The following is a 24,615-nucleotide window of genomic DNA, read 5'->3' as shown; positions in this document are numbered from 1 at the left end:
GCCATGGCTCACAGGCCCAGCCGCTCCGCAGCATGTGGGATCTTCCCGGACTGGGGCATGAACCCGTGTCTCCTGCATCGGCAGGCAGACTCTCATCCACTGCGCCACCAGGGAAGCCCAAAAATTTGAATTTTTTTAAAACTCTTGGCAGGGGGTGAGAAAGAAAGGCTTATTTGTTTGCCTGAAATTGTTTTCACCTGTTGAAGCATGTAAAGATAGCACATATCACAGCACATATCACCACAAGTGGTGTTTATGTACCGGAGCCATTTTTTCCTGTTATTCTCCAATTCAAGATGCTCCCCTAACATAAAGAATTAGTAATCAACACCAGCCATTCTTCCTTGCTTTTCTTTTGTGCCAATGCCAGTTAATAGGAAAACTTGCCAAAGGGACAGAACTAACAATCCAGAGTCCCACAGTACCAGTAGAGCCTATTTCATGGGAGGGCTGGGATAACAGGAATAATCTCTATAGATTTGTGTTACATAGGCAATAAAATATACACCTTTGCAGCATGCCAGCATTTAACCAATCATAGAAGCTATTTGTTGCCTCATATATTACAAAGCAATAGAGATTTAAGGGATAGTGTTCATGGAGGCAGAGGATACGAAGCAATAAACAGCACTGGAGGTTGGTTAAATGCCAAGTGAAGCCAGGACTACAGCACCATAAACATTATTCCTATTATATGACAAGATAAGGATGTAAAGAAGCTGCCCTCCATCCCACCACAACTAGGGCTCTACTGCTACCCTGGCCTTCGGAAGGGAAAGCAGGCTCCGGAGGTCTTTGAACTAGTTATACGTGTCGTGTCTCAGAAAGATATGAACAGAACATCAACCTGTACCGAAATGCTCTCTGGGAGAAGAAAAGATCTGGTAGTAGATATCCTCGGTGGGGGTGGGGTGGGGTGGGGATAGAATAACAGCACCTCAGCATCACAATGGGTAGAGAAACAATCAAAGGATTTTTCCTTAAAAGGACAGAGTGGATACACAGTGGTTATAACAGAAACCTTTCTCAAAAATGGCTAATAATGGGATGATACTATCCATGAATAGTACCTTCTCAGAGGAAATGTGTTCCTGTTCTTAAGGAAATAGATATTCTAAGTAAGAAGCTTATACAACCAGCTTCTGCTCAAAGACTTGATGGTGGTAACCAGGACTACTTAAATCTGCATAATTCATACTGCAAACCAGCATCATGGGCCTGAAAGGGAGGTATAGGAATATGGAAATTGTTGACTCCTGGTAATAAAGATTGGACAAGGAATTCCCTGGCAGTCCAGTGGTTAGGACTTTGAGCTTCCACTGCAGGGGGCACGGGTTCAATCCCTGGCTGGGGAACTAAGATCCCACAGGCAGTGCTGTGAGGCCAAAAAAAAAAAAAAGGTACAAATTTCCAATAAAACATTTTAAGGGAATTCCCTGGTGGTCCAGTGGTTAGGACTCCATGCTGTCACTGCTGAGGGCCTGGGTTCAATCCCTGGTCACAGAACTAAAATCCCACAAGCCTGGAGGCATGGCCCAAAAAAAAAAAGGACAAAAGGCATCCAAAAGGTAAGTTACCGAACTGTATCCACATGAAGTAACATCTCAAATTCAAGATTACTGACACACAGTAATTTTTCCTGCTTCCACATGCAACAGAACTTTATAATCCACCTTCAAGTAAAAGTGCCCCCCAAGCATTAAAAACTTACAAGACTTCCTAGATTCAGCACCAAACTGTATTTCTAATATTTTAATAACACAGAGGCAAAGCTATTTTATAGTTACAATGTTTTTTAAATAGATGCTATCTTATAAACATTTCTGAAACCCATACAACTCAAATTCAACCAGCGCTTTACCACAGGGTATCTGGGGCTCTGCTGCCTTAACAACACTAACCCATTCTCCAGAGGCAGCTCTATTAACTATTCCTGCTACCACATTCTGTAAAGAAATATTAGCAGGAATATTACTTTCCCTGAGTTCCTCTTCATGAGGGTGATGAGGCCTCAAGAGAAACAGAGACTCAACAGGAGAACAGGAATAAGTTAGCTCAAAAAACTCTATCACCTGTCTTTTCAGATAAGAATGCAAAGAACACAAACTTCAGCAGCCATCTTTTTTTAAAAAGTACATGTAGCATATTTAGAACTCAGCTGTGTCACATCAGACTTACTGTTGGGAAGTGGATCATGAACAGAATCCAAAAATAACAGCCATTAAAGACCTAGCAACCAAAACATGTTTACGTATCCATTGAAAGCCCGGTGGTTTTGATTATATGGTGGAGCGCATAATCCACTAGTCTATTTTAGGTGAATTTTCCCTTCACCTCCCCTTAATATTATGGCATAAGATGATTTCTGAATTTAAGGGTACACAGGGTAAAATCTGGGCAGAGAACAGATATTTAAATAATACAAGATTCCTACAGTTTTTGTTGGTTGGTTTTTTTATGGATCAGTCTCTTGAATTATAATTTGCTTTCATTCCTTCTTCCTCTAACTGGTAGAAGCCACTGATTTTTGAGACTTCTATGGCTGCTGAGTTCTAAACATGCCTTGCAAAAATGATCATGGTCCTTATTACCTCTCCTGGGACTTACATAGCCTTTTTATTATTCTACCATTTCTGGAGTAATCAATGAATCAGTGACAACTGATTATAAATAGGCTTGAAGGCCTCAAAGTGGCTCCAGAATGAAACCATTTTCACGGTAACAAGGAAGTTGGGACGACAGGCCAAGGGTAGTTCACTTTACCAAATTTATCTTCTCTGTCAGATTTTCACTATTTCATATAACATAAAGCAATCATAGTAAATCTTGTAGAGATCCCACTCTAGAGTTATTTGTTACTAGATATTGGGAGAAACCTGAAAGGAGACTAAATATAACTAAAGAACTACAATCTCGGGACTTCCTTGATGGCGCAGTGGATAAGACTCCGTGTTCCCAACGCAGGGGGCCTGGGTTTAATCCCTGGTCAGGGAACTAGATCCCACATGCATGCCACAACTAAGAGTTAGCATGCCACAAGTAAGGAGCCCACCTGCAGCAACTAAGACCCAGTGCAACCAAATAAATAAGCAAGTAAATAAATATTAAAAGAACTACAATCTCACCTGACCATAAATTTTTGACAGGCAAAGCAGGTAAAAGGATGAATCATGCTACCTCAAAGCCTTAAGCTGTAGCTTTTTATCCTTTTTTCTATGAAACAGGTAACTTGAATCCAAAAGAAGGTAGCAATCTCCCTCAGTTCCACACTCACTGAGGGAAAAAAAAGCCTCAGGATCTATGCCAGAGGTTATAATGAATCCTAATGACCAAAATACCAACAAACAATTCAGAAATGGGAGGGAAAAGTAGTGGAAGGAAAAGGCTTATGGTAAACAGAACCCAACAATACAAGAAGGACCCAAAGTAAAAATCCCTGTTTTCCTACCTCTTGTCCAAAATAATGCAAAACAAAAACAAAGAAACAAACACAAAGCCCTTCTGGGATCTCACAAATCTCAGTGAAAACTACTTTTTTCTGATGAGATAGCCTGAAGAAACCCTATTGATATGTTTTCTTTCTCAGAAAGCTTAAGAGATGCTTTTCCTATGTATTCCTTTATTTTTACCATCCATTTTTATTTATTTAAGCCCTTGTCTGGGTAGTCTTAAGCATACAATACATAAGAGGGGCACTGAGCAGCTTAAACAATAAGTGAAGAAAAATAAATCTTTTCACCAAAAGTTCAGATTCTTTAAAGTAAGTGAGATAAGTAAAAAGGGTACCCGGTAACTATTATGGGAGTCACAGTAAGCACTATAATCAACAAATTCACACACAAAAATTTGGAGGAATCAGATTCAGGTATGTACTCCCATAAAGCTGTCTGAAAAGTGAAACAAATTTACTCTACTTTCCCAAGTGGCTTCTATTGTAAAAAATATATATACACACATACACACACACACACACATACACACACACACACACACAAACCACATGAGGAAAACGTGCAGTCAACAAACAATACAGTTGAAAGCTTTGACAAGGAAGGAAATAAACTCTACAATGTTAAATACTTCAGAATTGGCTTTTTTAGTCTTTTATGAAATTTTCAGCATTTACTGGAATTTGGAGTCATCCCTCTGCCCATTCCTTGTCACCAACCCTAGTTGTCTCTCAAATTCCAATTCTTAGGAATCTCTGGAACTTAACTCTCTTCTTTTTATACTTCTCTAAGTATTTGCAATGTTTAATAGAACTATTCTGCAATCTCACATACTACCAGTAAGTGTCACTGGACAGTCACATGACATATTCCTAACTGAAAAGAAATTCAACCCTTCAGGCTCCATAAAATCAACTGTTGAAGGCAAATAAAACTCTCTTGAATAAAACTTTCTTTGTATTCCTTTCTTCATTCTTTGCGGAACATGGCAGAATGGGAGGATCTAGGAATAAGTGTTAAGAAGGTACAAAATGAAAAAAAAAAAAGGCAGTTTCAACAAAATTATTTAAAAAGTACATGATGAAAAATATTTGACACAATGTATACGCATACAAACAATAACATGGCAGCTAACACACAGAACAAGGCATTTAATGGTGTCAGACAGGGAAAATGGCTGAGAAAACTTGTAGCTGATACATTGCTGTGAGATCTCGGATTCTATGTTGGATTTGTCCTTCCTACACAGGTATTTGCCTTAGCTGCTAACAATGATTTTCTTGATCAACAGTCAAAAGAAACTTGTTCTTATTTAGAAAATCCAAAACAGACTCTGGCAAATTGAGGTTCACAATGAATGGGTGCATTTTCAGCTTCCTATCCAAATATGCCGAGCAGACTTTTACATCCATAAAGGTTGAAGAAAGGATATTTCTAAACTTGCTTTGTGTTTAAATAAATAGCTTTAGAAAGGAGGTGAGAGCAACATGTATTCCTCAACACTGTGTGTTGCGAAACAAACACCAGTAGAATAACAATATGAAAGAGAGCAAGGCAGATTTCATTACGGTAGAGTGTCTACATTTCCTCATAACTTGGATTTACACACTACAAATCCTCTGATCTGATTACCTCCAGTGATCACGTAAAACACTGGCTTTAAACTCTTTGCCTCAGTGATAAAACAGCCACTTTGATTCACAACGAGACATTCACAATAAAGTATATTGTAAACGTACCTGTCCACAGCCCGGGGCATTGCACACAAACGGTCTGTCGTCTCCCATATTTCATATAGCAGAGCGGAGCTGAGGAGGGGGAGGTAGGGGGAAAAGTTATGTTAAATACGTTGGAGTTAAAAAAAAAAAAAAAGTGCTTCAAAAATATCGAGCCTAGAAACAGGTGTTCCAAGAATGCCGTCTATCAAAGCTGTAAACACAGGCTACTTTGGGGAGACCCATTAGACAGGTGGCATATGATCTACTGTGCCTCAGTTGAAACTTTTAATTAGAAAAATTTAAACCTAAAGAGTCAAGGAATTTCAAGCCTTTTACTAGATTTTTCCCTCTTTCTGCTACTATATAACACACTTCTCCAGTCTGCTGAATTACAACCAGTGCAGTTCCCTATGTCAATAAATCCACTGAACGCTCGATGCGGAAGCCATATTTCTGAACTAGAGAAGACCAAAATTTGTCATTTAATTAATTAAGGGATTATAGGAGGGGTGCTCCATTTTACAGGGCCATAATCTGGCTCCCTGGTGTATAAACAATGAGACTGTTGGCAAGGGCCGTTTATCCCAGATTATTGCCAAAGAAAACAAAGCACCCATCCTATTGGGCTACATGGGAAATGATTTTCATTAATAAAAAAATAAAAATAAAACCCTTCTCTCCCCACGGGGAGCCTCCTTCTCCCCCCACCAATCGTCGGTGGCAAATGGAGAAATATCGGTGCCCTTCCCCCCTGATTCTATTTATGGCTAGGTTTTTAAAAGCAGCAATAAAACAAATGTCGACTCTTTGGGGGTTTACTGGGTGAATATGTTCCGGCTGTTTGTGCTGCTCTCGGCCAGAGTTCTTGGGCTGCTCTGTTGCAGCCAACAGATGTGTGCTGCTGCAGGGGATAAAAGAAATGGCACTAAAAGGCATCACCATCCATCCTCTCCGTTTCTCTTTAGAATTTAACAGGGTTTATACTGTTGTTGTTTTTTAATTATTGAAGCTAAACTTTTGAAATGTTGATCAAAATTCTTTGTCAAAGAACAATAACTCCAAATGAATGTGTTGGGGAAATTTCTCATATCCCAACCAGGAATAAAAATAGAGGTGGAGATGGATAAGGATTTGAAATGCAAATCATAGTAAAAATATTCCTAAAAGATATAGAGTATTTTGAAAGAGTGAAAGAGAAAAAAGGGGGGGTCACAAAAATAGTCTTTATAAAATAAACTCCTAAAGGACATTTTCAAACATCCTCCTACAAGACAGAAAGCTGTATGAAAGAATACGAACAAGGGAAGATGAAAGAGGAAGAACTACAATTTGAATATGCGTAGAAACGACTTCAGAACTATAACCAAATTTCGAATTTTCATCTTGGAGATAAACCAAAATGTCAGGTTAACCTCAGTCAGATCTACGTCAAAATAAATATTAAAGTGCTAGACCAAATCTGGCAATCAGAAAACCATGCCTAAAACTCAGAGGGCAGTGGTAACATCTCTCCTACTCTCTTAAGACTCACTCTAGGGTTGGAAACCCGTATTTCTGGTAGTCTGATCAGTAATTCCACAACTAATCGCTGTTTAAAATTGTGGGGTGCCCCATAAAATACAAAGGGCTTCTTAGCAATCCTTCATTGTGATAGGAACAGGGTCTGACTATGAAGGAAACTGATGCTGCAGCACTGCTGTAATGGAAGAGAGCCTGTATGTACATAGGTGTACACAGATTTATATCACATTTAGCCAGGATAAATTGCTTCAATAAATTCTGTTCCTGGGAGAGGCCAGCTCAAGCTGATGATTGGTACTGGGAAAATGAGAGCTTTATTCTTCACACAGACCCAGGACAAGGAGGTCTTCTGGTTTGTTTGTTTTAAATACACTTTCTAGAACTACAACACAGTGCAAAAAATAAATACAAATATACAACAGTAAATAAATGCAAAGACCAATGCCATTACGGCTGAAAACTCAGAACATTTCTGGAAAGCAACTGATCTCTGGAAAAATTCCTAACAACTGCTGTGCTGGAGGTAATTTTAATTCCTAGTCCCAGAACCTGCTTTTCTAATAAAATCACTAAATGAGAATTTTATTTCAACAAGATCCTCTAACCTATTTTCAATCAGGAAGTAAACTACAAGGGATAGAGCAGATGTAACATAAGCAGGCAGGATTCCTTATTTTTACCTTAGTTATGCTTTTTGAGGCTAAGTTTTCTCAGTTTTCTACCGATTTAGAGGAGGAAAAGGGTCTTGGCTGAGAAGTGGGGCAGCACAGGTATAGGAAGTTGATTAAATAAATTCTGGAATGGTTTTCCTCAAACCACAGAATTCAAAATTTAACTTGGTTTTGCACAATCACATCACAATTTATGGCTTCCAAATTTTATTTCATTGCATCCTTTCTAGGAAATAGAGATGAAAAATCAAGACTTTCTAAAAGCAGAAAAAAAGGCAAAAATAAGTTTTGGGGAAGAGAATTAAAATGTAACAGAAGCAAGCATTTTCATGGCTCTTAAATATTCAAATCTGTCGGTCACTAACTAGGATTTCCTGCTTCCGATTTTGCTGCCTTTTGTTTTGCCATTTTCACTGAAGAGAGATCACAATGGGAGGAAGAAGGCCCTCTTTCTTAAATACCTACAATTATTCTTTTTTTTTTTTGTCCCCAACCGCGTGGCACGTGGGATCTTAGTTCCCCACCCAGATTGAACCCACGCCCCCTGCATTGGAATCGTGGAGTCTTAACCACTGGACCACCAGGGAAGTCCCCCTACAATTATTCTTCAATCATTCCCTCAATCTCTTGCTCCTTTTCATTTCCATCATTCTTGCTTTTAACTTTAAAGTGATGTCTTTTTTTAAAATGAAATATTTAACAATAATGATCTGTCTCCCCACTTAAAAAGAATTTCCAGTTAACATCATTCTAAAAATTTCTTTCATTCCCAGTCTGCTGTATCAATTGCTACATATAAAGAATGCCATTGCTTATTTCTATTTGATACTTAAAACTAACCTCTGATAATGAGAGGTCAAACTGATGCCTCCTCAAAAACAAATAGCAACACATTTCTGTAGTATAAAGACTGAGACAAAAGGTGAAATCTTGAATAATGATACTGCCATTCACTAGAATTTAACTCACAGCCCATTTGTAACTGTACTGCTTGACAGGTAGATCACGTGTCCAGGCACGGCATTCAATTCTGTCATCTGTTTCTCAATCTATTCTTCAGGATGAAACTCAAGCATTCTTTAGAACTAAGCAATAAATGACAGACAGGGGATACACATATTTAGAGACATTTCCAAAAGAAAGTGAAACGCTCTCAGTGGTGATCTTAGCACAGGAAAACAAAGATGCATAAAAAGGCTGTCCTAGGGGCCAAGGAAAAGGCTCATGTGCTCAGAATGCATGAATGATAGAAATTGGTATTCATTTAAAAGAGAGAAAGTTATCTGAATGCTGGCAGAAAAGTGAAGAAAATCCAAGGTTTAGAGAATGATTTTAATAACTGGGGTAACTTCATAGAATCTTACTTTTTTTTTTTTTTTTTTTTTGTGGTAAGAGGGCTTCTCACTGTTGTGGCCTCTCCCGTTGCGGAGCACAGGCTCCGGACGTGCAGGCTCAGCGGCCATGGCTCACGGGCCCAGCCGCTCCGCGGTGTGTGGGATCTTCCCAGACCGGGGCACGAACCCGTGTCCCCTGCATCGGCAGGCGGACTCTCAACCACTGTGCCACCAGGGAAGCCCCATAGAATCTTTCTTAAATAGTTTTGTCAGAGCCAGAAGTATATCCTAAAATGGTCAATGTGCAAATAAGAAAACTGATTCTCTGATTCTGTGTGTACACATATGTATATCTATCTTTTTTTTTTTTAATGGAATGAGGATGGAGTCTGCCACTGAGGTCTACAAAAAGTCAGTTCTCTGGACCTGGCATAATATAATTATTTCTTTAGTAACCAACTGATGTTATCAAGATGGCCCAACGTAAGGTAAGGAATAAAAGCCATGTATCAATATAAACACACCCAATGGCCTGTTTGCAGGTTCCTAATAACAAAAAGCAGATATTGCTAAGTATAAAAAAATGAGAAGGGCATATACACCATAAATATCAAAGATTCATGAAAATCTAGAAGGGGTTCAAACTAGCTATCATTTATTCATTCAAAAGCATTACTAAAGAACTACTAAGTGCCAGGCAAAGCAGACACAAAAATAAAGACAATAGTCTTTTGCAAAAGAAGAATCTTTCTCTCAACTGTGTCAAAGAAAACCAGAGGTGGACAGTAGTTAAAGCAGTAAAAAATGGATTTTATTCAGGACTATTGCAATAGTGGCTAAGAGATCTCAGTATATAAACCAGGCTCAGTTTTCAATACACCATGGGCCAGTGGGAATTAACAGCCAAGGACCAGGGTGGAGTTCAGTGACTAGAAAATTACTAAGAGGAAACATAAGGGGTAAAGGGAATTCTGGTTAAACTAACCTAACAAGATTCTTGCTGATGACAGGCCAGGGTGATGAGACATCACCTGAGGGATGGTAGTAGATGAAGAACCTAATCAGATATGAGAGAGAACAGATACTGAGGGTGGGGGGCTCTTGCTAAACTGACTTAGCAAGGTTCTTGCTGAAATTCAGTTTTACAAGGAAGTACACAGATAAGCCTAAAAGAAGGTTCAGGAGCCTGACTAAAGTTTGGTTGGGAAAAGAATCCTTGTCATCTGGCATGAAAGATGCCAAGTAAGGGGTAAGAATGATGGCTTAATTTACAAGTTCAATTAGTCATAGGTTGATCAGTATATGTATTAGATCCCTTACTATTTCTCCTATTCTTTTTTTTTTTTTTTGCGGTACGCGGGCCTCTCACTGTTGTGGCCTCTCCCATTGCGGAGCACAGGCTCCGGACGCGCAGGCTCAGCAGCCACGGCTCACGAGCCCAGCTGCTCCGCGGCATGTGAGATCTTCCCGGATCGGGGCACGAACCCGTGTCCCCTGCATCGGCAGGCGGACTCTCAACCACTGCGCCACCAGGGAAGCCCTTCTCCTATTCTTTATGGTCATTTATCAAATTATTTTACTAGCAATTCCAGAGTATATACGAGCACAAAAAAGATGGCTAAGTCTTGGTAAAAGATCTGACAAGGAAGACGTACGAAACTAATAACTACAATTTTACCTTTGGGATCAAAAAGTACATTTAATCATTAAAAAAATTCATTAATTCAGGGACTTCCCTGTTGGTCCAGTGGTTAAGAATCTGCCTTCCAATGCAGGGGAAGCGGGTTTGATCCCTGGTCAGGGAAAGAAGATCCCACATGTCGCGGGGCAACTAAGCCTGCGTACCGCAACTACTGTGCCCACACGCCTCAACTAGAGAGCCCATGTGCCACAAACTACAGAGCCCAAGCACTCTGGAGCCCATATGCAACAACTACTGAGCCCGCGTGCCACAACCAGAGAGCCTGCACACCGCAATGAAGAGCCCGCAAGCCGCAACTAAGACCTGACGCAGCCAAAAATAAATATATTTTTAAAAATTCATTAATTCACTGAACACTTTATTCAGCGCCTACCATATCTAGGCCCCAAAATTCAACAATGAATGAGACACACAAGATATCTGCCCTCATAGTGCTTACTTAGTCTACAAAGAAGAGACAAACACAAAGAAATTAATAAACAAAATCATTTTAGATTAATAGCAGATAATTGCTATGAAAGAAATGAAATCGTGATGTGTTAGTAACTAGAAGTGGACTACTTTTAGCTTCATGAATAAAAAGGAAATGGCTGTATTATCTGTGACCAAAAGGGGAATGGGGAAGAATATAGAGATCCAGTTAAAAACTTCTGGAAGCCTTTCCTTTCATAACACGGTTGATGTTCAATAAATATTTACTGATTTAATCTGAAGTAGATATTCAAGTATACTTTGCTGAAATTTTACACTTATCTTTCCAAGTTTTGCAGAAAGCTGCTGGGTCCACAAAACAATCACTATGCAGGTATTTACGCATTTAAAGCTATATGTATTTAAGACATATTTTAAATACATATTTATAACTACTTTGTGCCTAAGGTACTTTATGTGACTGCACCCAACCAATTCTATGCTTTTCCTATCATACAAATAACACAAAAGAAGCTCTACAGTTTTTGGTTAGACTGTTAAAAACGGGGAGAGGGGAGGTATTTGTCAAGTTAACTGACACTTAACTGACCCTTGAAAACAAAACCCAGACCAGAGCTTTTACGGTATATTTTCAAGTATAAAAGAATGCTTGCTAATCAAGGATGCAGCAGAGAGGGCACCTTAATATGGGACTTGTGGGAGTACATATATGGACAATCTTTTTGGAAAGCAATCTGGCAATGTTTATATTAAGTGTCTTAAAAAGTTTTACACCCTTTGAACAAATCATTCTTCTTTCAGGACTTTATTCTGAGGCTAAAACCAGAAACATGGACCATTTATATATGAAAATGTTCATCATAGTCATATTTATAACAAAAAAGGAAAAGGAATTAAATGTTTAAAAAGAATGGATAAATATAAATTAAGATATTGTCTTACAATAGATATATTTAAGTTGTTAATAATAACCTTTCTGAAAGCTATTTAACAACATGAGAAAATGCTATACATTAAGTGGGGAAAAAAAGCAGGATACAAGCGGCTTCCCTGGTGGCACAGTGGTTGAGAGTCCGCCTGCCGATGCAGGGGACCCGGGTTCGTGCCCCGGTCCGGGAAGATCCCACATGCCGCGGAGCGGCTGGGCCTGTGAGCCATGGCTGCTGAGCCTGCGCATCCGGAGCCTGTGCTCCGCAATGGGAGAGGCCACAACAGTGAGAGGCCCGCGTACCGCAAAAAAAAAGCAGGATACAAAATTGCATATGCACCATAATTCCAAATCTATAAAAAAGCAAACAAAATAATAAGCATAGAACAAGATGAGGGAATTAACGTCAGATGTTAATAATGGTTATCTCTGGATAATGGTATTCCAGATGATTTTATTTCCCTCTTTCCACCTTCAGTATTTTCCAAAGTCTCTACAATGATCACAGATTGCTGCTTTTTTTTTTGCAGTACGCGGTACTCTCACTGTTGTGGCCTCTCCCGTTGCAGAGCACAGGCTCTGGACACACAGGCTCAGTGGCCATGGCTCACGGGCCCAGCCGCTCCGCGGCATGTGGGATCTTCCCGGATCAGGGCACGAACCCGTGTCCCCTGCATCAGCAGGCAGACTCTCAACCACTGCGCCACCAGGGAAGCCCACAGATTGCTTTTAATAAATCAAAAACTTTATAATATAACTTAATAATAAAAAGAATACTGATCTGCATGACTTAAAAAAAAAACATGTCTGAGTTTAAAAAAAAAAAAAGGCCCGTATCTGCTAGACTATTCCGTTTTTTTTTTAAGATTTTTTTTTTTTTTGATGTGGACCATTCTTAATGTCTTCATTGAATTTGTTACAATATTGCTTTTGTTTTATGTTTTGGTCTTTTGGCTGCAAGGCATGTGGGATCTTAGCTCCCCAAGCAGGGATTGAACCTGTACCCCCTGCACTGGAAGGTGAAGTCTTAACCACTGGACCACCAGGGAAGTCCCTCTGCTAGACTACTCTAAAGCACTAAACAGTATAGTATTTAAAAATTATACAAAGTTGTTCACTCTCTACTACAAAGCAACAGAACCACAGAACCAACTGACAAAGTTCAAAATGAACTACCAAAAAAATCTTTCTGAAAATGTAAACTAATAGCATCAAATAGAAACAGACATGGTGGAAACTTAGATTGATACACAGGGTAAATCAAGCATTTCAAGATAATTCCTTATTAGTTACCCTCAAGGACCCGTTTTCAGAATCCACAAATGCTGCCTAACAACAAGTAGTACTTATATTAAACACTTAGAAATTGCCCCAACTGTCCAACACAAAGGGAATAAAGAGAGTTGAAACCAAGCTTAGCAGGTACTGAATGCCTTTCAGTGAGCTACAAATACGCTAAAAAATTTAGACCGGCACCCAAACAGAGCTCTACAGGCCCCATTCCCCTATGATATTAAAAAGAAAAAAATTATATATAAACAGTTCTCTTCCAAAACCACAACTTTGGATACCAACTTTCAGACTCTTAGATAATTTAGCTGCTGCTAAGCAAAGAGTACAAACACTGAAGCTCTTCACCATAGCAGCCTCAACATTTTATTCTCCATAAGATACTCTGTGCTCCTGTGACTTGCATTACATCTAGAACACTGACTTTAGGAAAAGATTCCAATAAACCTATGAACAGTGACACTATAATGAAGGTATGTTAACCGCAGAAAACAAAGAAGACTCATGTTTTACTAGGCAGTAGATTATTTAGGAATTGAAATTTCTGTTCATAAATTCTGGGTTCATTTTCCACTGTAGTATTTAGCATAACAACAGTTTAACACACTATTTCATTAGTAGGTAAACCAAATGCCGCAAAAGGATTACATAAAAAGCATAGGGCTTCCCTGGTGGTGCAGTGGTTGAGAGTCCGCCTGCCGATGCAGGGGACACGGGTTCGTGCCCCGGTCCGGGAAGATCCCACATGCCGCGGAGCGGCTGGGCCCGTGAGCCCTGGCTGCTGAGCCTGCGCGTCCGGAGCCTGTGCTCTGCAACGGGAGAGGCCACAACAGTGAGAGGCCCGTGTGCCGGTAAAAAACAAAACAAAAACAAACAAACAAAAAAGCATATATAAGTCTATAACCTTTAACTAATTAGCCTTTTGTAAAGCACTTTGCTAACAGATTGGAAAACTGAGGTAGAGAGTTAAGAAAAAAAAATGCAAAAGATGAGTCAAGAGGTTGAGGTTGGACTGAACCCTAGTTACCTGTTCTCACACACCCCAAAGAAGATATAAAAATGGACACTGTATTTTTTTATAACACCTGAAAGTTGTATGACAACTTGCATATTGTATGACTACTCCTAAGTAAATCATGTATTTCCAAGTTTACACACAATAGGTGTTTATTATATGTTTATTATATAAACGAATGTCCAGAAATATGAACTTGAGGGACTATAATTTCTTGGAGCATTATTTTTGTCTAGGAAAATTAAATAATGTTGATAGTTTGAACATTAAGTATATTTTATTATAATTGGGCTTCCCTGGTGGTGCAGTGGTTAAGAATCCACCTGCCTGCAGGGGACGTGGGTTTGAGCCCTGGTCCGGAAAGATCCCACATGCCACAGAGCAACTAAGCCCGTGCGCTACAACTACTGAGCCTCCACTCTAGAGCCTGTGAGCCACAACTACTGAAGCCCGTGTGCCTAGAGCCCGTGCTGCGCAACAAGAGAAGCCACCGCAATGAGAAGCCTGCTCACCGCAACTAGAGAAAGCCCGCTCACAGCAACGAAGACCCAACACAGCCAAAAAATAAAAATAAGTAAATTTTTTTAAAGTATATTTTATTATAATAATTTTTAAACTCATAATCCAGTTATAGTATAAATCAAGAATTGGTAAACTCCAGCCCATGGGCCAAATCTAGCCTGCCACTTGTTTTTATATGGCCCACAAGCTAAGAATGCTTTTTACATTTTTAAATGGTTGAAAAAAATCAAAGGAAGAAAATTTTGTGACATGTGAAAACTACATGAAATTCAAATTTTAGTGTTCATAAATAAAGTTTTATGGGAACACAGCCATGCTTATTCTTTGCATGTTGTCTCTGGCTAGCTACTTCTGTGCTACAATGCCGGAGCTGTAGTTACAACAAGTGACCTCATGCCTGCAAAGCACATATTTACCATCTGGCTTTAGTTTGCCAACTCCTGGTATTTATGGTAACTATTATTAATTAAAATACAAGGTTAAGATATCCCAATTATGACAAATGTCAGAGTGATTGTTAATTAAGGACTTTTGTTATGTGACTATTCAAGTACTAATTTTTCATCTGACTTCTCGAAATTTAGAAATTAGGTTTTCTTAAAACATGATTGATTAACCTACCTCTATAGTTCTCAATCTTTAGCATATTCATCTAGGCTCCATGTAAAAATACAGATTCACAGGCCTCCTGGATTCTCTTGGCTTTGGGGCCCAAGAATCTACACTTTAAAAAACACCCTTGGTAATTCTGATGCAAATGGTCAGTAACCTACCCTTTGAGATGCACTAAATGGTTGGATATTCCTCCCGTATGGTAAACAACTGTATTTTTCAAGTTTGGTACCATAAGACATCAGTGCTCAAAGTGGGCTCCAGGGATCTCTACAGATCCTTGAGACCCTTTCAGAGGGTTCATGGGTGTTCAAATCATACAAGGGTAAAAGATTTATTTAAGGGGCAACATAGGCCAATTCATTTTTATGTAACAGAGTATTAAAAGTTCACAGATGTGGTATCAGATTCTACACAATAGCTAACCTTTAAGAAACTATCACTTTTCAGATTTTGACGTAGTATCAAAGAAGAAAGATTATCTACAATTATCTGAAAAGAATCTTTCCTTTTCCTATTACATATCTGTGTAAGCACAGGTTTTCTTCGTATACTTCAACCAAAACAACATATTGTAACAGACTGAATGCAGAAGCAGATATGAGAATACAGCTGTTTTTTATTAGCCAGACATTTGATGTTCTTCCCCCAATTTTTTTTAAAACTATAGATAGCTATTTATGTTGTTATTTTTTTGTGTGTATGTTGTTATTTTAAAATAAGCAAATAAATATTTTAAAATTTTCTCCATTTTAATTTCTAATATACTAAATATTAATAGATATAACCATGATAAGCAAAAGCTCTTTGGAGTTCTCAATAATTTTTAAGAGTATAGAGGGGTGGGTACTGAGACTAAAAGCAGTTTGAGACCCACAGTTTGAGAAATAAACAGTAGAGTGCCCTGAATTGATCAAAGGGAAAGTTAAAATTAATTTCTGGATTTCAGGCTCAGGCATGCAGGGACAGGTTTCAAAGAACAGAACCGGCTTAAATAGACCAAATAGTTTTGCAGCAAATGACTGAAAACAGATGGGAGTGAGAATTAGGCTGAATCATAAGTTAGGCAACACATGGCCAAAGCTTAGAACCTATATGGAAACAGCTTCATACAGGCAACTACTAGACTAGAACTTTCTCTCCAGGCTTTTGGAGGATTCAAGGAACTATTCTGAGCTATTCTCAGAAAGGCTAATAAAGCAAAAACAAAGAAGCAACAACTTGCTAAAGTGATATCAGGAAGCTGAGTTAGAAATAACTAGAGAACTAATACCTATCTGTGTTTGGCCTCAATATGATTTTAGAAGTAAAAAAATTCCTGGAAACTGGCAGGCTGTCAAAAATCTAGTGTTGTGTTTTGGTTTTTTGTGTACTCATTTTCAGATGAAGTGAAACAGCAAAGCAATAGCAATCAACCCCAAAACACTGATCTTTAAGGATAAATTTTAAACCTTCATGGACTTAATTTAAATAGGCTGCAAACAACAACAAACCTGATAGACTTTAACATTAAACCCCAGTATGAGTTTGGTCCCAGATAGGAAATAGCTACAATATCCCACAATGATAATCATGGAGATGCTTAGAAATTCTCAAGAAAAAAATCTATTTTCTAAGACTGTCCACATACTGGCAGCACAGCGACCTACCTGGGGTATTCCAATGCTCACTGACTTTCAAAAGTCCCTAGCATAGATATGTAAAATATTAGCAAACTAATGCTTGACCAAAACTTAAAAAAAAATTTAAATGGTGCTACGAAAGACATGTTAGTACCAGAAATATCGGAAAAACCATGTTAAATAAAACTAGGATGGTGTTACTCAAGTTTGATAGCTTAAACATTACTGGCCAGAAACTTGGTGCCAACACAAATCATTTACAGCAATCGTATGTTATATTCAATTAGTCATCCTGTTTTTATAATAAAGTCAGGCATATTCCTATTTCAAAAAGAATGGTTATGCTCTATTTTTTACTTTTCTACTACATGGTAAATTTTAAGCCCCAAATAAAATGCGGCCAATTTAGAACATAAATCTCCTCTGTCCGCTATGTCAGAAAGAGGCACTATATCAGATAAGAAGATATTAGTAAGTAATTCTACACAAAGAAAACAAGTTGGGTTTTGTGAGAAGGTGAGGAGATGACAGAACAAAACTATTCCCATGAAGGCCCCAGCCACAAGCTCACAAAGTAACTTTTCAAGCTAAATCTTGGCTCTTGTTAGACTTTCACAAATTGATATTTATTAAGGATAAATGCAGTATTGAATTAGAGAAACTTTTTGCACAGTCAGGTTTCAAATATATGAGAACATTCAGGATTAAACTCACCGAAAGATGAAAAGAAGCTAACAGTCATGAGTTTGTAATGAGCTCTATTCTCCTTCATGACACTACTGTTGTAGCTCACCTTTGGTTTAGTTGGGAATCTTTCCTAGATGTCTGCTTACAAAGTTTTAAAAACTAGGTAGTAAATTTGTCTTTTCATAAAACCTTTCCTGGGCTTCCCTGGTGGCACAGTGGTTAAGAATCCGCCTGCCAATGCAAGGGATATGGGTTTGAGCCCTGGTCCGGGAAGATCCCACGTGCCACAGAGCAACTAAGCCCATGCACCACAACTACCGAGCCTGCACTCTAGAGCCCGCAAGCCACGACTACTGAGCCTGTGTGCCACAACTACTGAAGCTCACATGCCTAGAGCCCGTGCTCTACAACAAGAGAAGCCACCGCAATGAGAAGCCCACGCACCACAATAAAGAGTAGCCCCCACTCGCCGCAACTAGGGAAAGCCTGCACGCAGCAACGAAGACCCAACACAGCCAAAAATAAATAAATTTATATATTAAAAAAAACCTTTCCTGAATTTTACCATTCATCCTTCCTCTCTAAGGAAGCCATGCAGTATATGTTTACTTTCAAAACTGAACTGAATTTTGCTTCACTGTATACAGGCAGTGAGAAAATTATTCAGATTTCTTTTTTTTAACATTTCTCAACAAAAGGACAAACAGGAGAAGGAAAGGAAACAAAATACTATGACTTAACAGAAAGAAAAAAAACAACCACATTCTTTCAACACAGTGTCCACCAGGGAAATTCTGAAGAGAAAATGTCATGATAAAATATTTTAAGACATAAAATGACCCCAATGCAAAATATTTGTTGTTGTTCATTTGTTTTGTGTTTAGCTCAAAGGAATTATTATTTCTTATCATTTGTGTTCCTTACTTTTTGTTTATCCATTCCCACTGGGTCAGTAGAACCATTTCAATTTCTTCCTGATTTTTCAATAGTAAGTTCCTTGATCTGAGCCTCTACTTACGAATGTTTAGATTGGAAAGGACCTTGGGGGTCATCAAGTCCATCCTTCTGCTTTCCAGGAGAATTCATAACTACAATCTCAGATGGATGAGAATGTGTCAAAAGAAAATGTACAAACATTTCCATTCACAATTTGCAATTTTCTAAAAATGAAAGTAAAAATTAAAACCTCAAAAGAGGAAGGTGCTTTAAAACTGCATTTATCAGCTAAAATTGCTCAAACATAATTCAACTATCAGGCTAAAATTAACACACAGGAAGGTTGTTGGCTGCCAACATAAAGTCTTTATTTAGTCCCTAGAGATGTCTTCTGATGTTTTATTTTATTTGTAAGCACCATTTTACCTTAAGCACATAGCATGACAAACTTAGATCACCACACCAATAAACTACAATTATAAATAGCAATGATATATATATATATCACCAGGAAAGCCCTGGGCAATAGTTTAATTCTTTGATATGTAACTTAAAATGTTCAGGGAATGATGTTTCTTCCTAAAGGAGTTTCCAAAACAGAATTTCATCTGATGACAAAAAACATACAACTATGAGGAAACACTATTAAATCATTCTAAAATTTTTTTTTTTTTTTTTTTAAAGAAAACAGGACCAGGGCTTCCCTGGTGGTGCAGTGGTTGAGAGTCCGCCTGCCGATGCAGGGGACACGGGTTCGTGCCCTGGTCCGGGAAGATCCCACAGGCCGCGGAGCGGCTGGGCCCGTGAGCCATGGCCGCTGAGCCTGCACGTCCAGAGCCTGTGCTCCGCAACGGGAGAGGCCACAGCAGTGAGAGGCCTGCGTACCGCAAAAAAACAAAAAGAAAGAAAGCAGGACCAGAGGTCTTGGAAGTGGGGAAAAAATAATACTTAGAAAAAACAGGGGCCAGGGAAGGTAGAGTCCAGACACTATATTCTGATGAAATATTGTTTCCCAGGAAGATTATAAAATGAATTATTAAATGGCTTATGAACCACTGGCAAGTAATGCAGTGATCTATAAATACTAGCATAAGAAAGCTAAATAGTAACTCATGTCTAACTTCACTTTCTTCATATGAAATATAGGTTAGGTAATAAAACAGTAGGTGGATTCATAACTGAATTTTACCCAAAAGGTTCATTAATGGATTAATATCAACTTAATGATAGTGTGCTGATATTACATAGCATTGTTCCACCCTTGTATATTTTTACCAGTGACCTAAAACAAAAACATAGGTGTCATGTTTATCAAATTTAACTATCAACGACAGAAAGATATGAGGAATGGTTAAGAGGCTAAAAATAACAAGCAGATGTAAACTGGTATATAGAGAATGGATAAACAACAAGGTCCTACTGTATAGCACAGGGAAATATATTCAATATTCTGTGATAAGGGACTTCCCTGGTGGTCCACTGGTTAAGACTCTGTGCTCCCAAAGCAGGGGGCCTGGGTTCGATCCCTGGTCAGGGAACTAGATCCTACATGCCACAACTAAAGATCCTGCATGCCGCAACGAAGATCCCGCATGCCACAACTAAGACCCAGTGCAGCCAAGTAAATAAATATATTTTTAAAAATCCTGTGATAAACCATAATGGAAAAGGATATGAAAAAGAATGTACATATATGTATAACTGAGTTACTTTGCTGTACAGCAGTAATTAACACATTGTAATTCAACTATACTTCAATAAAAAAAACCAAAACTAACAAGATGACAATTACAGGGATAAACACAAATTCCTCAATTAAAATTTAAAAATTAATTATATAAATTAATGTGATCTTAGGCTTTAAGAACAGAGGTATTGAGAGCAGTGAAAAAAGAGGCCCTACTCTCCCCTGTACTTTGTATTGATCAGATTATATCTGAAATGTTATATTCAGATCTAGATAAGAAACCCTAAAAACTCAGGCAACTAAGTTGATAAGGAGACTGAACTTTATTAAAAATGTCACTTAAAGAATGGTTGAAAGAATGTGGGATATTTACCCCAGTAAGAGAAGCCGTAACAGAACGTAACTGTCATCAAATATTTGAAGGGCTACCATGCTGACAAGGAATTACCTTTATTTATTGTAGCTTCAGATGGCAGGAGTAAAGAGTTTCACAATGTAAAGAATGTTCTAAAAAGCAGAGCTCCAATAACGGAACAGGGTATCTATGAAGTAGGGACCTCTTCCTTACAGCATTCAGAAATTAAAAGACCACCCACCAGACATTCCAAAATGATGCATTTTCACACTTCATGAATATATCAATACTTGATCCTAAAATAAGCCTATTAGGGGAAGGCAATATTCAAAATGGGAAGCTTAAAAATTGTTTTATTTGACATGTTTCTAGAGATGGAAGACTTTTTTCATGAACTCTAAAAGAGAAATAATGCTTTTTCTTTTTAACTGAACGCTGCGTTTGTTTTTCTCAAAGAAACAACATATGCACCTTAACTTTAGTACCTTTATCAAGGGATAAGAAGCAACTGTATGCCAGTCTGCCAACTAGTTTCAAGAAGAGAGCTGTTTTTATTAGACATGTACATGGCAATGCTATTTGCTCCACCTAAAACTTCCTTCCAAAAAGGCTCCTCCTCATCAGACGTGGAGAGGAGGCTGCTGTAACACTGACTCCTTCCTACTGCAGCCTAGAAAAACTAACTCTTGACATGTACAAAACAATAACTTGTGAGAACTTCAGAGCAGCTGTGTTCAGGCAGAGCCAGGGACTTAAAGCAGCGGCTTGAGAGTAGGATGAAAAAACAAATTTCATTTTGGGTTGGAAGCAGGGAGAAGAAAGATAAAGGAGATATACAAAAACAGTCTCTATTAACATTTAAAAGCCATGGTAAACAAAAATGCTTAAGAGTTACAACACTGAAACTACCACAGGATGTAACCTTTGATCCACAAGTTTAAAATGAGCAGTGTTCCTCATTCTCTAGCTTTCTGCTAGGTGTTAACACTGAGATAGTGCCCAAGTCAAAGCCATCACAAATTCTAGGATGGAAGAATAAAACAAGGAACTTTGCTCTCTCATTGGATATTTTTTTGTGCTGCTGCCAGGCAAACTGTGAAAATGTCTGAATATCCAATAACAATGCTCTCAATGTGAAATACTGGAACCCAATTAAGTAATTAATGCTAAAAGGTCAGTAATTAATTGGTCTCTATGTGCTGCAGGGGTAACCTCCTGGCCAGGAGGACAAATGGCTGCTGAATACCAAAGGTTAATACAAAGTAACATACTCTGGTTTCTCCTCATGTAACACCTTTACCGGTATATTTCAGATGTTATTTTGCTTCCAAAAGTAAGAGGAGAAGAAAAAGAATGTAAAAGACAAATCTATGCAATAGCAAAGAAGTCATTAATTAATTGGCTGTATTAGCTCATTATTAAATAATACACAACTATCAAACAAAGGGCAAAGACTTGTCCCTTTTTTGTACAGAATTAAGAACTGGTAAGACTACTTAGTATAGCTGCCAAACTTTTCTTTAGCTTCCTTTCTCACAGACGTGTTACATTTCGCAATAGTCTCCACTTACCTTAAAGTATCCTCCATGTTTAAGTACAAATTGTGTTTGATTTCCCCAACCCTTGCCCCCAAGATATCAATATTATGACTTATCTTTAGCTTCTGAATCGGAACACAAAGGAAGAAACTGAAAATTTTTCACTTTCCTGAAATACGTGCCCATTTTGTTTACACCATTTAAAAAAACATAAGCTAACTAAAACTAACTGCAACCATTCATTTATCAACTCTTCAAGAATACGAGTGGGTAAGAAACACATTTAACAAAACAAACCAGTTTAGTACATTTTTCTGTGCTTAGAATACCTATAAAGACCTATGTCTCTGCAAGAATTATTTATACTACTGAAAAGTTTTTAAAAGTAGGAATCAAGTGAGCTTGCGGAGAAAACTCTGCACACCCCTACAAACCTACACTTACTATGACACAACCCTCAAAGATACTAAAACACCCTCTGATAAGTAGAAAACAAACTTTTACAGTTAGGAAAGCAGCAACGCGGGGATATGGGGAGAAGGTGCCCTGGGTAGTAAACACCCCAGTCACAGAACATAACAAGCAATTCAGAGCAACGTATAACTCCCGATGGAGCTCCAACTTGGCCGCTTTAAGTCCCAAGCCCCCATCCCTGAGTTGAGGAAGAGATGAAGTGCAGAACAGGAAGAGAGAGAAAGGAAATCTGAGCAGAAGTGATGAAAGTGTTCTATTTTTCTCCTTCTCTACCCCTATCCCAACTTTCTTGCAGGCTGGTCACCAGACTGGGTGCCATATCCACCAAAAGCCCTAAATCCATTTCCCAGGCTTCTTCTGATACCTAGGCTAAACACCTGTACATATGAGCCGTCTCCTAACCAAACACCTCCCCTTACCCTTCTGGATTCCCCCATACCCTTCCCAAAGTGATACCTCTTGGCCACTAGCCCACCTCTACGAAGTCTTCCTAAACTCGTTCACTTAATTTTCTCCATATCCATACTTTCTCTCTGATATCATGTCCCTGGTCCTCTTTTTTATAATTCAATCGAAATGTCATGCTCTCACTTCCACTTACTCCTCCCTATCTTCCCAGCAAAACCAAATACCATGTTTTCACCTACTCATGCCCACCTCCTGCCTATTACCCCTGACTCTTCCAATGCCAAGCCTCTAACCCCACTCTTTGAAGAAGCTCTGGGTCTTCAACCAGTTTAGTACCCCTACCCTTTCTCCATTCCACCCCATTACAGGATCCACTAGACTTCCATTCCCTCAGGATTCAACTCCCCTCTCCTTGCCACGCCCTGTGCCCCCCGGGGCTACTTACCCCCAAGTTCTCCCCACACTTCAGGCCTCTGGCCCCGCCTTCCCCCCAAAGGAAGGAGGCGGGAGGAAGGAGAGAAGAGGGGCGGCACTCCGCAAGGTAAAGATGACCTCCCATTAGTGCTCGTCGCCGCCAATCGTAACTTCCTTCTCTCTTATTGGTCGGCGTTGGCCCATGCCCCACCCTCTTCCTCAGACAGGGCCCAGCCACCGCCTCAGCGCCCCCGTCCAACACACACTGGGAGGGGAGACCCCGGCCTGGGACACTGGGACTGGCCAGAGTTGATGGGGAGACTCCCGTCAGATCATGGACTAGTTAATATTATCTGGACTCACCCGCTGGTAGCTCCGTCGCCTCCCGCCCGCCCGCGCTCGGTCCCACAATCTGTCTCCAGCTCCTTCTTTCCCCCCTAAGCGGAGCAGATACTTTTCTCTCGTCCGGCCAGGCGCGCTCACTTCTCGCGAGATATGGAGAGGAGTTGGAGGAAGGGCGAGATCCGCAGGGCCTGAGTCGGAAAGGGGCCGAGGGGCGGGGCTCCGGAAAAAGAAGGGGCTGGACTTTCGGTGGGCAGGGCTAAGGAGGGAGGCTGTAAGAGTTCCTAATCGCTGGTCGCACGTGTTCGGCTGCGGAGTTTAAAGGGAAAAAAAAAAAGAAAAAGGAAGAAAGGGACTCCTTACAGGTGCCTGTAGCAATGGAGATCCAAACGGTTCTCATACTAGAGAATTAGATTATCTCAAAGTAGCGCACTTTAAAAACGAGACAAGGTTGTACCTCAGTAAAACTTTATTTAAAAAGAGCGGGGTGGGGGTCTTCCCTGGTGGCGCAGTGGTTGAGAGTCCGCCTACCGATGCAGGGCACACGGGTTCGTGCCCCGGTCCGCGAATATCCCACGGAGCGGCTGGGCCCGTGAGCCATGGCCGCTGAGCCTGCGCGTCCGGAGCCTGTGCTCTGCAACGGGAGAGGCCACAACAGTGAGAGGCCCGCGTACCGCAAAAAAAAAAAAAAAAAAAAAAGCGGGGGAATTCCAGTGGTTAGGACTCCGCGCTTCTGCTGCAGGGGGCACGGGTTGGCTCCTTGGTCCCAGAACTAAGATCCCGCAAGACGAGCGGCTCCGCCAAAAAACTTTTTTTTTTAATTAAAAAAGTGGGGGAAAAACCGAGACAGCTACATAAGATGATTCAGTGTTCCAAACAGTCGAATAGTTGCATTTTCTTCTTTGCTCTTACAGTAGCATCACTGGCCGTAATCTCTGCTGTGTGTCTGTATATGGGG

General features: G+C 39.6%; 1 protein-coding gene across 4 annotated transcripts in view; it reads right to left on the bottom strand.

The window, feature by feature from the left end:
- Positions 1–23,812, bottom strand: part of LOC116760294 (cyclic AMP-dependent transcription factor ATF-7) — an 89,643-nt gene extending 65,831 nt beyond the window's left edge. For 2 of the 4 annotated variants that reach the window (XM_032644961.1, XM_032644959.1), the window contains exons 1-2: positions 23,347–23,423; positions 5,189–5,257 (exon numbers count right to left, since the gene is read on the bottom strand). In XM_032644961.1, coding sequence (XP_032500852.1) covers positions 5,189–5,236 — 48 coding nt within the window. In that variant the 5' untranslated portion in view covers positions 5,237–5,257; positions 23,347–23,423. Of the gene's footprint in view, positions 1–5,188; positions 5,258–8,328; positions 8,349–23,346; positions 23,424–23,678 lie in introns of those variants that run through there. The other 2 variants (XM_032644958.1, XM_032644960.1) reach the window with 2 other exon arrangements.
- Between the last annotated feature and the right edge of the window lie 803 nt (positions 23,813–24,615).

Source organism: Phocoena sinus, chromosome 10, assembly GCF_008692025.1.
Source record: "Phocoena sinus isolate mPhoSin1 chromosome 10, mPhoSin1.pri, whole genome shotgun sequence".
Taxonomy (NCBI): domain Eukaryota; kingdom Metazoa; phylum Chordata; class Mammalia; order Artiodactyla; family Phocoenidae; genus Phocoena; species Phocoena sinus.
The sequence above is the reverse complement of the archived record's forward strand: the minus strand, read 5'-3'. Positions and strand labels throughout refer to the sequence as shown.